This window comes from Octopus sinensis, linkage group LG19 (genome assembly GCF_006345805.1).
Source record: "Octopus sinensis linkage group LG19, ASM634580v1, whole genome shotgun sequence".
Lineage (NCBI taxonomy): Eukaryota > Metazoa > Mollusca > Cephalopoda > Octopoda > Octopodidae > Octopus > Octopus sinensis.
This window is the reverse complement of record NC_043015.1, coordinates 40,048,151-40,060,650: the sequence shown is the minus strand read 5'-3', so window position 1 is coordinate 40,060,650 and position 12,500 is coordinate 40,048,151. Positions and strand designations below refer to the sequence as shown.

The 12,500-nt window shown below is 37.3% G+C and overlaps 1 protein-coding gene across 1 annotated transcript in view; it reads right to left on the bottom strand.

Moving 5' to 3' along the window:
* Window positions 1-893: 893 nt before the first annotated feature.
* Window positions 894-12,500, bottom strand: part of LOC115222311 (filamin-A-like) — a 28,604-nt gene continuing 16,997 nt past the window's right edge. The window contains exons 14-17 of the mRNA XM_029792492.2: window positions 11,221-11,517; window positions 4,740-4,889; window positions 3,066-3,233; window positions 894-1,592 (exon numbers count right to left, since the gene is read on the bottom strand). Of these exons, the coding sequence (XP_029648352.1) occupies window positions 1,360-1,592; window positions 3,066-3,233; window positions 4,740-4,889; window positions 11,221-11,517 (848 nt within the window). The 3' untranslated portion in view covers window positions 894-1,359. The remainder of the gene's footprint in view (window positions 1,593-3,065; window positions 3,234-4,739; window positions 4,890-11,220; window positions 11,518-12,500) is intronic.

The window sequence follows — 12,500 nt, the reverse complement described above, 5'->3', positions numbered from 1 at the left end:
GAAAGTACAGACCAAAGTTAGTCTAATTCCTGGTGAGGAATTTATTTGAAATCGTTTGTAGAATCGTTGGGGAATTCTAAATTAAGGCCACAGTTATCATTACTGACATTTGGTGGTGTAACAACTTAAAACACATTTGGTGCCGACCATAAAATGAAAATAAACTTTCCAGTTGTTAATTCTAAGATGTAACCACCCTCCCTATTTCATGGTAAAAGATGCATCAGAATATTAGATGCACCCAATTTCAGCTGTGCATTCTGTATTTCCTGAATTTTTCTAACCAAAATTTAAAACCAAATATGATTGGTCAACTTGAATGCCAAGATGACTTTAGAGGACCAAAAATTCCATATGACATGCAACAGGGATTGGAACAATGGTGATGATTTTTTAATTTTTACACTACGTACTATGTCGACTTGTATGCTGGAAAATATGTTATTCAGGACAATGTTTTTCTGTGCATAAAATGCATGTAATCCAGACCCAAACTTCACATCTATGTTGCAGGATGATTTTTGCGACATTTTCTGTAGAATTGTTTGTGTTACATGGCATCAAACATGGTATACATAATATCTTAGGCAAAAGCAGAAATTATAACATGACAATAGGTTTGGAATCGGTAAGTTAACGACATCCTGGTTTTGAGATTTTTCTGTAAATAAGACATTTAATCAACATTTGCAAAGAGCAGCAACAAATATTTTGGCAAAGATAATTCTAGTAAATTAATATTTAGCAATCATATTCAACAAAAAATTAATTCACTTCCAAGTTATTCCAAATTATTATTTAAACAAATCAAACATTGGTAATGATGGAACTCTTGGTCTTAACATCTGATATCAATGGAATTTTGTTCTTTGAATATTTTCACCTTTTCTTTATTTTTCTGTTTTTGTTATTCATTTATATATTGTTTTATTTGCTCTTTCATGCAAAGATGGAATGGTTTATTCATATTTCTCCATTTCTTAGAGAAATTCTTTTCACAGTTGCTTGGTATTCCTACAATTAACCATTCAACCGTGAAGTACGGAGTGAAACCTGTTTTGTCAGCCAGGCAAACTGAGGCAAGCAGAGTTATGCACCTTGTGCTGTATAATAGCTGTAGTTAATTCAAAACTCATTAATTAATATTGTCCAATTACGTAACCTCACAGCCATTCTACCTCCCCTCCCCCACCCCCCTCATTTGAATATGTTAAAAAACAAAAAAATCAAAATATAACAATATTTGTATTTGCAATTAAGTTTTACATCCGTTGATCCATTTTAATTAATATGCAGTTTGAGGATCTCACACGGATTCTTCCAGAATGCAGGGTTCATCAATGTGCACCTGGTCCCTTATTAATATAAGGTGTCTGGGTACCGTGGCTCATGTGTCATAGAAATCCTTTCGAATAACATGCGGCTTAGTTCGTCTCTGGTTTCTGCCAGATGGACGATAAACGGACTCCCAGAAACATTGACTCCTGACCATTTCACGTGAATCGTGTAAACTCCGGCCTCGATTGGTCTGTAAGAACAGGTGAAGATCTTGTCTGCATGACTGTTGCGATGCATTTCTGTCTTGAAGGCGCCTGGAATGACCAAAGTTAAGAAAACAGGTTAGTTAGTTAGTTAGTTAATTTTTTGGCTCAAAAAGCAAAAAGCAAGGCCATGTAGGGGGACATGGAGTTATGTACAGGGTGGTGTTCATGTAAAGAGTTCAGGCCACTTGAGGTCAAGGGAGACTTTGAACTGAGCGGTTGTCGGCATCTTCACCATCTCGTCTGGCAGCTTATTCTATGGATCCGCAACCCGGACGGAGAAAGCCCTCTGGTAAATATTATTGACACAAGTTTACACAAAACCATTCTTTAGTTTTTTAATTTGTTTTTGTGAGTATGTCTATGGCCATACTGGAGCACCACACTGGGTATGATTACTTCTTTAATCAGGATTTTTACTCTAGATGTAATAGATGTTGTTTAACCCTAGGTCAGACCTGACTGAGTAGCAGACTTGAGACTAATGACATTCCAGCCGAGCCCAACCCATCGTTTTATTTTCAGGCATAGTGTATCTAGGATTACATTGTCTAGTGTGGCCTTCCTCTTTTAAGATGGCACAGTGTGATGCAAGGGAGATTTAGCTCCTCTTTGTAGCAGTCTGGGAGACCGACCTTGTAGAGGGCGTTTGATTGTATTACATAAATGAGAAATGAATCTTCCCCTTTTGGAAGGGATGGTAGTCCATCACAGGTAAACACTTCTTGAAGCTCTGCTCCCTGTTCCACTTTAAAAAGGGATTTGGGGTATTGAACCACAAATCCCATCACACTTTAGAGTGATGATAATGATGATGTCATTGTATTATGATGGAGAATAAAGATGAAAGTCTTCATTTCCACATGCACACCTGAGTGCCTTATGTGGACCCTAATCCTGACCGATATTTTGCTGCATTCAACTAACAGAACTCAGACCCAAGTTGTGGAATTTGAAGTTGGAAATATTTTAAGTGAAAAACAAATATGGCTGGTTTTGTCTTTTTTTGGTGTGATTGCCAACTAACGAAGGACCTGGTGACAGGTGAGAGACTTTGTTGGCACCTGTCAAACCCATGCTGACATGGGTTCGACATAGTCTACCTGTTGTCTATGTACATCGCATGCACACACACACACACATACATGTTCTATACACAATCATACATACATCTTATGCTCCACACATATATATACCCATATATATAGACACCTGTACACACACACATGTTCCACACACACTCTACATGTGAACATACACACATCTCATGCTCCACACATACACATATACCCTATATGCCTCCCAGATACGCATATACATACTTGTCCTACATGTTCCACTAACACCTACTCCACATGTTCTATGCACAAATATACACACATACATCTCATGCTCTACACACACACACACACACACACACACACACACATATATATATATCCTATATATGTTGCACACACACACATACACACACGCACACATACACACACGCACATGTGTATTTGGAAAAACGTCAAGATTTACCTTTAGGTCCCATAATGCTGACTTTCAGTTCTCCCGGTCCAGCATTCTGAGTATTTACCATAAAATTACTGTTGTAATGGTCGAGGATGCCGTCTTGTAACCCGGGTCCGCTCACAACGACCTTTCCTGTGTGCTTTGACACACCCACATCAAGTTCATACGGACTCCCTGTCACCAAAACAACATTTGACATTCAACAACGATATATATATATAAAGGGAAAGTTTACAAAAATAAACAAAAGACGAAGGCAGGTGGAGTACAAACAAACAAATGTATTAGTATAGTGCTCAGGAATAGAAATAGAAAAAGTCTTTTACGTTTCGAGCCTACGCTCTTCGACAGAAAGATACACAGAAAAGAACAAGGAGAGAAAAAAATGTGTGTAGGAGCTAACGATCTATCATGGCGTTATATATATATATATGGCAAATGAAAGATGGAAGATGGAATACATGAGAATTTATTAATCACAGCAAATTGTTTTGACATATCTATCATCGATTCCTCATGGGTGAGACACTCAACAACTGGTTCAGGAGCATATATATATATGTGTGTGTGTGTGTGAAGGTGCATGGTCCAGTGGTTAAGGTGTTGTACTCTTGATCTAGTGATGATGGGTACGATTCCTGGACCAAGCAGTGCATTGTATTCTTGAGCACAACCCTTCATTTCCCATTGCCTCAGATCACTCACCTGTAAATGGGTCACCCTGCGACGGACAAGCCTTCTGATCAGGGGGAAAATTGGCTTGCTCATCTACCCAGTGAGGTGGGATCATTCGAAGGCTTAAACAATGCAAAGTGCATTGTGACCAGCAATGTATAACAATATCTGATAGGATGTCATATATATATATTTCTTTACTATCCATAAGGGGCTAAACACAGAGGGGACAAACAAGGACAGGCAAATGGATTAAGTCGATTACATTGACCCCAGTGCGTAACTGGTACTTAATTTATCGACCCCGAAAGGATGAAAGGCAAAGTCGACCTCGGCAGAATTTGAACTCAGAACGTAACAGCAGACGAAATACGGCTACGCATTTCGCCCGGCGTGCTAATGTTTCTGCCATATATATATATATATATATATATATATATATATTATCGAATCACCATCAGTGAGTTATTAGAAACTGTGCAGATTAGTTACGGTTCAGTTCAGTCGATTATTGCTGAAGATTTGGGTATGGGACACATGTCTGCCATGTTTGTGCCAAAACTGCTTTCAGCTGACCAAAGAGACACTCGGGTTTCAGTTGCACAAGATCTCCTTGATTGTGCTGAGAACGATGAAAACTTTTTTGGAAACTTTGTGTAGGCCTCTTATATATATATATAAGTAGAACTAACAAGAGAAGTGACGTAAGTGGATAGATGTTTATTCCATTCGTTTACAATTGTTTCATAATCTTCTTAGTTATACAATAGATATTACATCAACATTAACACACATAATCACTGTTATACTGGTTCCCAGCCATGTGATTTTCATGTTAGGGAACAGATGATCATCAGATGGGGGCCAAACCAGGAAAATATATATAGAGATGTATGTATCATGGGAAGTTTGTGTAACAGAACCAGGGTTTGTCCCTGTTGCATTGGTATTTAAATGGTTAAGAGCGACATGAAAGAAATAAAAGAGAAACGGTGAAATATTTACCCATTACGTGAATCTCATCATATTTGATTTGAAGTAAATGTTTTCCTGGTTCCCTTGGGGTGACTCTCACGCTCTGGCTTGCATCTGGATTCCTATTTACATGACAGGGGACTAGGCCGGAGGGACCTAAGCATTCAGCTGTCAACATACCTGTTAGAAATATCAGATTTTACATTATAGATGTATTTCTTTATTTATATGTACACACATGTATGTACATACATTTATATATATATGTTCATATATATATAGCCGTACACATGTGTGCGTGTGTATATATATATATATATATGTACATATATATATATATATATATAAACAAATCAAATTGCGATAGAATAAAAAAATAATTATAATCGCTGGTATTACTAACACAAGCCATATATTTTTCATATATCAGTACATTAAGGCGAAATATGTGCTAGGAATACAGAAGCTTGATAAATTAAGTGAAATGAAGATAAAAACATTTACTAAACCGGAAATATATATATATATAGCTGTACACATATATATTTGTATATATGTATGCATTTGTATATGTGTATGTATGGGTGTTTATATATATATGTTTACATATGTATGTATATATCTGTATGTGTGTGTAGGTTGTTGCACGAAGGGCACAATATATGCATACACACACTTACTCATACACTAAACCATACTACATTTGTATGTTTTGTTCAGCGTGTAAGAAAAAAAGGGGCCAATAGTTGTGGGGGGGGTGAAGGTGGAGGGAGATTAGGGAATAAGAAGGGGAAAGAAGATTCCTGTTGTAGGTGGTGGAGGTAGGGGTAATAGTGGTGGTGGTGGTGGTTGGAGGGGTAGTGTTGGGTATAATAATAGAATGGTGGCAGAGGTGGTAGTGGTGCCCAATGTCTGTAGATTGAGGGGTTGAGTCAAGACAACAATGATCATGGCATGGTTTCAATCTGTATTTGGGACAGTATACCATTACTGGGAAAGGCATGAACACCAGCTATTTTTCCTCTAAGGAATATGAACTTGGGGGGAGGGCGTTAGCAAACAAGAAGCCCAATGTATGTATGGTTGAGTGTTGAGTAGTGGTAATAGCGATGGTGGTGGTGGTGGTGGAGTAGTGGTGGCTGTAATAATAGAATGGTGGTAGGGATGATAGTGGTGCCCAATATCTGTAGATTCCTGGAAGAGATTGGAAGAAAGAGAGAGAGAGAGAGGGGAAGATGTAGTGGGGGGGGGATCAAAGAAGAACATTGTCATCATCATTATCGGCAGCACCATCATCATCATCAACAACAACAATGGAAAAAGTTGTAGATAGCAATAGTTTTTGGGACTGTTAAAGCACGACAACAACAACAACAGCAAGAGCCACAGCATAAACAATGGCAGTAGCAACGAGAGCAACAAGAACAACAACTATAAAGATCAAAGCAGAAAAATGTCTAAAAGAATTCTATGGAAAGCTCAGCAAGTCCTACAAATTCGGCAATTTTAGAAAAAGACGAGGAAATCTTCAATGGAACATACCTTGGAAAGGAAATAATAAATTAAAAATGAAAAAGAATTAAGACAAAGCAATAAAAATAACAAAAAAAAGCTGTTGTTTTTGGTCATTCCGTTCAGTTGCTCCATAAGGGTCCACTTTGGTTGCTTCAAGATTGGTCTGTTTGGTTGCTTTAACATTGCTTTGCCAAATTTGGTTGCTTTAACATTGCTTCATCAGTTTTGTTGCTTTAACATTGCTTCATCAATTTGGTTGCTTTAACATTGCTTCATCAATTTGGTTGCTTTGACATTGCTTCGCCAATTTGGTTGCTTTCAATTTACTACAATTGCTCTACATCTACATTCAAGCTTGACTGCTGTATGCGGTAGTTTCAGGCTTGCTGGCATTTTCTGGTTTCTTCCAGAATATTCTATAGCTTAAAATATCTGCGCTAAAGGAGTCTCACACAAAAGCTTGTACTAAATAGTTCTAAGAAAGGAAGAGACAGAGAGAGGGCTTTCATTTTATGCGCTCAGCTTTGGCAAGTATCTAGCAGTTTAGGGTTTTAAGCCAAAGAAAGGGTGCAGCTAGACTACATGTACACACATATATGTGTCTCTAGGATCATCATCAACATCATCATCATTTATCATCATCATCGTCCTCATCATCATCCTCAGCATCGTTGTCATCATCCACCTCAGAGCCTATACTTACACCCAGATTTGTGTTTATTGACCGATGTCTTCAGTGCTTCTTGGTGGACATGAGGTCGCCGCCGTTTCTTAAAAAACCGTTTGAGCCCACGCACCAACCAAGGTTTCCGTTTTCCTGTTGTTTCTTCTGGTTTCACTATGTAAATCTTAGTGATTGTTTCTTGGTCTAGTAAAGAGAAGGTTGTGTGTTCGAACCCAAACAACAAGCAGGAAAAGAAGGGCAAAAAAAAAACAACAAAACAAAACATTTGCTTTGCCTTAATTACAGAAAAAACACCTGTGAAGAACTTTGTTATATTTTTAACATAAAATATTATATCTTTAACCTTGATAATTCAAATTATTTTGGGATAATCCTAATAACACTTACAGAGGCCACATGGGTTTTATTTTTGATATATCGGGGTTTCAGCCTTATTAGACCTCATTTAAATTTGGTTCTGAATGAACCAAATTTAATAGAAGCCCACCAAGGTAGGTATGGTTCTCTTCTGTTTTTAATTATTTAAATTCTTCTTCTGAGGAAGGAGCTAGTTTCTGACAAAGAAACAAAGCTCTATCATTGGAATGTAGATAATAAAAACAAAGTCACATTTTAAACTTGAGAAAAGTCTTGTATATTTTTACTGTTCCACTTATAGATTGTATTTGTAATGGGTTGTATGTTAGTTGGTATGTATTTATGTATGGAAATATGTGTGTATGTATATATAAGTATGCATGTGTGTATGAACATGTACACACACACACACACACACACACATATATATGTATGTATATATCAAGGTACAAGTGAGGATATAAGCCTCGGAGGGATTAAAATATGAAAGATAAGACTGGTTGTGTATAGTTCACATGTGATATTTGTTCATCAAAAAACTTAAACCACAATAATTTTAATTAGTAATTAGTTGATTTGTAAGTAATTAGTAAGGTAACAGAATGGGTCAATTGGAAATGAGTTTATTAAGTAGCGTAAATAGATTAGTATAATTACTTCAGGTAATTAGGTAGTAGGATAGTTGATTAGAGGGTAATTAATTAATTAAATAGCATGAATTAACTCTATTAGAAGTCTAGGTGGGTGGTGTAATGAGTTGAGTGGTAGATGAATAGGTGGATAGATAGGTAGGGAGGTCGGTACACAGGTAGGTTGTTATGGAGGTAGATGGGTAGGCAGGTAAAAAGGTATATAGGGAGATAGGTGTTGTTGGTAAGCAGGGAGATAGACATCTGTGCAGGCAAATAAGTAGAGAGGTGAGTGGGTAAGTAGGAAAATGTAGACAGGTAAGTTTGTAGGCAAGTAGTTTGGTAGATAGGTAAGTTGGCAGGTACACAGGTAAGTAGATGTATAAGTAACTGGATGGTTATGCAGTTAGCTAAATAGGTAGAGTGATAGTATGTATGATGGTTGGCTCTCGTGCCAGTGGCACGTAAAAGCGCCCACTACACTCTCAGAATGGTTGGCGTTAGGAAGGGCATCCAGCTGTAGAAACACTCTGCCAGATCAGATTGGAGCCTGGTGCAGCCATCTGGTTTGCCAGTCCTCAGTCAAATCGTCCAACCCATGCTAGCATGGAAAGAGGACGTTAAACGATGATGATGATGATGATGTATGTATGTATTTATGTTGAATGTTATGATCAAGAAAGTGAATCACAATCTCCTTTTTGTGTGCACAGTTTGTGACAGACCATGCTTTCTTTTGCTGGACTCAAACCACATCTTACAAATCCATGGAAAACGAACCCCCACCAACTATTCTGCCTTTATATCTGTGCACACCTTTCAATGCAATGTATGCCAGAAGGTTTGCAAATCTAATGGAGGCCTCAAAAGACATCTTAAGATCCACAAAGATCAGAACTTATCTGCAGCTCTTGGTGGTCCAAATTAGATATGCAATCTATGTGGGTGTCTTTTCAATACATTGCCTGGTTTAAAAAGCCACATTAAACTCCATGATGGATCTAATGTGTAAGTACAAGAAGTGGTCAGATTCCACATGAGGAGTAGACAACCACCATATATGTATATATGCAAGTATGTTGGTAGGTAAGCAGGTATGTAGGCAAATAAATAGGTAGATTGGAAGATTGGCAAGTACATAGGTAAGCAAGTTGATAGACTAGTGGGTAGATATTTTGTTAAGTGGCCAGGTATGTTGATTGGTAGGTGGATAGATAAGTGAGTAGCTAGCAAGGTGTGTACACTGGTAGGTAGATAAGTAGGGGAATAGGTGGATAGGTGTGTTGATTGGTTGGTGGTAGGCAGGAAGGCTGGTGGGTGGATGTTTAGATAAGCAGGTATGTAGGCAGGTGGGTAGATAGGTAAGGCGTCAATCAGAACATAGTATCAAACAGGCTGGAAAATTGAAATATAAAATATTATCTCTTAAAAAACTAAAATTAATATTCAATTAGCTGGAAATATTTTAAAAACTGATTAAATTATATTTTGGTGATCATTTAACTGGCTACCCACATTGGGGTGGTCATTCAGGTAACTGATCATACTGTATGGTCAGTTTATGGACTGACCATCACAGTGTGTCCATAAACCAAACAATCCCATTTAAAGGTCTGAAGACCACTGAGAAGTTAAACTCTCAGGTTACATCATCATCACTTTACTGGGTGAGTGTTCTAGAATAAAGGCCAGCCTCCACCGAACTGAGCTGGTTTCCATCCTCAGATGTTGCTATTCCATTCCAAATATATTCCTGATAGTCTTGAGAAAGACATTATTGAAATTTGCTCTCCTTTCCTCAAAGCTTTAAATCTAATATCTTGTGTTCTAAGAAATGGTTGGTTAACATCATAGCACAACTTGGACACACTCATTTATAACATGGTTTCAATTCCAGATTGAAATGTCTTCATTTCTTTTCACTTCTCTTTACTCTTTACTCTTTTACTTGTTTCAGTCATTTGACTGCGGCCATGCTGGAGCACCGCCTTTAGTCGAGCAAATCGACCCCACGACTTATTCTTTGGAAGCCCAGTACTTATTCTATCGGTCTCTTTTTACCAAACTGCTAAGTGACGGGGACGTAAACACACCAGCATCGGCTGTCAAGCGATGCTAGAGGGACAAACACAGACACACAAACATATACACACACATACATATATATATGCATATATACGACAGGATTCTTTCAGTTTCCATCTACCAAATCCACTCACAAGGCATTGGTCGGCCCGGGGCTATAGCAGAAGACACTTGCCCAAGATGCCACGCAGTGGGACTGAACCTGGAACCATGTGGTGTGGTAAGCAAGCTACTTACCACACAGCCACTCCTGCGCCTATTTATGTTCATTTATGTTCTCAATAAGATTTGTACAAGTTGTGATGTTTATGCCTTTCCCCAAGAGTACAAGTGTTGTTAAGTGAAGTAAAATAATTACAACTGTGAATTGTAATTAATTTACAGTGTGTCTTGAAACTTCATCATAAGAAATTTTGCTGTAGAGGAAAATCCACCATAAGACAAATTCCGCATGAGACAAATTCGCAACATGGACATTGATAAGGAGTTTTATATCAGAATTATTTTAATAAAAAAAAATTATAAAGGTTTTGTGAAAGCATTAAATAGACGAATCTTTATTTAACTTCATTTTTTAGAATTTAGTTTGCAAGATTCTTTATGTGAATTTGTGTGTTGAAACAAATTTTGTTGTGCCTAAGGAGAGTCAATAATCCAATTAATACAGACACTGGTTCATTTCCACTCATTTATCAAATATCTGATTGCTTTGTTTTTGTTTGACAAAGCTCTTTCGTTGCTTCTGGCAAACTTCTCAATGACCGTTTAGCATCAAATATTAAAAGAAGGTGATGAGGTCATTTAAAAAAAAAAGATTTCTTACAGTGAATTTTTCTACAGCAAAAACATTTACAGAAAAGCTTCCTATAAACAGTTTACCGATTCAGTTTCCTGGCAATTCTTCATTGTTTACATCAAAAAATTTTAATGAAACAAATATTATTTTTATTTGTCTAAAATTTTCGTTGTGTCTTGCAACCTTTTCAATAGTTTTGAGAGTCAAGACTATTGAAAAAGTTGTAAGACGCAACAAAAATTTTAGAAAAATAAAAATAAGAAAAAAGTGGAAATTTTACCGGTGCATGTGTTACATTATAAGGCACAAAAAGAGATTGACTCTACCCAGATACAACAGAATATGCTTCAACACACGAACTCATATAAAGAATCTTGCAAACCAAATCCAAAAACGAAATAATTATTATTTAATATACAAGAATAGAAAGGAAAAGATGCTTACCAATTCCACCGTCTTGGGGGTTGAACTTTAGACTAAGCCGGCTACCAACTGTGGGGTTCTGTAATCTTTTAGGAAAATCATCCACCATCAGGATCTTTTGATGGTAATCCGGTGGGTGAACGTTTACTTTATAGGGTGACCCTTTCAGTTTGCGACCATTCCATAATATGGAGAGGAGATGTGCTCCTGGCTTTACAGGGGTGTATTCACACATGTATACATTTTGACCAAGATGTCGAGTGTAGACTTCAACAGCATCTTGTTGGTTGTAACCAGTGAGTTTTGCATAGGGTTCACCTGGAAATACAGGAATAATAAATGGATAACAAATTGAAAAGGTTGCCAGACGCAACGAAAATGTTAGGAAAATAAAAATAAGGAATAAGTGGAAATTTTACCGGTGAGTGTGTTACATTATAAGGCACAAAAAGAAAATGACTCTCCCCAAACACAACAAAAGAGCAAGCAATAAACCTTGTTGAAGATGACCCCTGAGGGAATCCCTGGTTACTCGATCTGCTGGAAATAACAGTCAAATCCCTCTCAAATTTACACCTGACTCTATCATCTTAAATGATATCCCGTATTAAATGATGTGGGCCTGAATTATATACCATATTAAATTATGTGGACCTGAATAAATTCTGTCTGAGAACCAGAGGGGATGGTCATGGTTGGAGTATATTTCATTACAAGTATACTCGATCGATGCTGAAACACTAAGTCATTGGAAATTAAGCACGCTGACATTGCTTGTCAAGCAGCATGAGAGACAAACAAACACATAAAAGAAACACGCATGTGCCGGGCTTCTTTCAGTTTCCGTCTATCAAATCCGTTCAGAAGGCTTTGATCGGCCTGAGGTTGTAGTAGAAGATACTTTCGCTAGGAACCACTCAGTGGGATTGAACCCAGAACCATGTGGTTATGAAGCAAGCTTCTTACCACACAGCCACATCTGTTGCACATTGATGATTTACTTTGAAAAGTTTTATAATTTTAAATGCTTAAATAATGTTACATAATTTCATTAGATAACGTTTATACAATGTTTAATAATTATCTTTAAAAATCTTATTCTTCCATTTGGTTCATGGTGAATGAATGAATGGTGAGGTTCCTGATATATTGTATCATTGGATCATTAGGACATTGGGATACGAGGTCATTGGGTTACTGGGTCACAAGGTCACTGGACTATTGTGTCACAAGGTTTCAGTGTCAATGGGTCATTGTGTAACAAGGTCATTGGGCTTTTGTTTCACAAAATCATTGAGTCA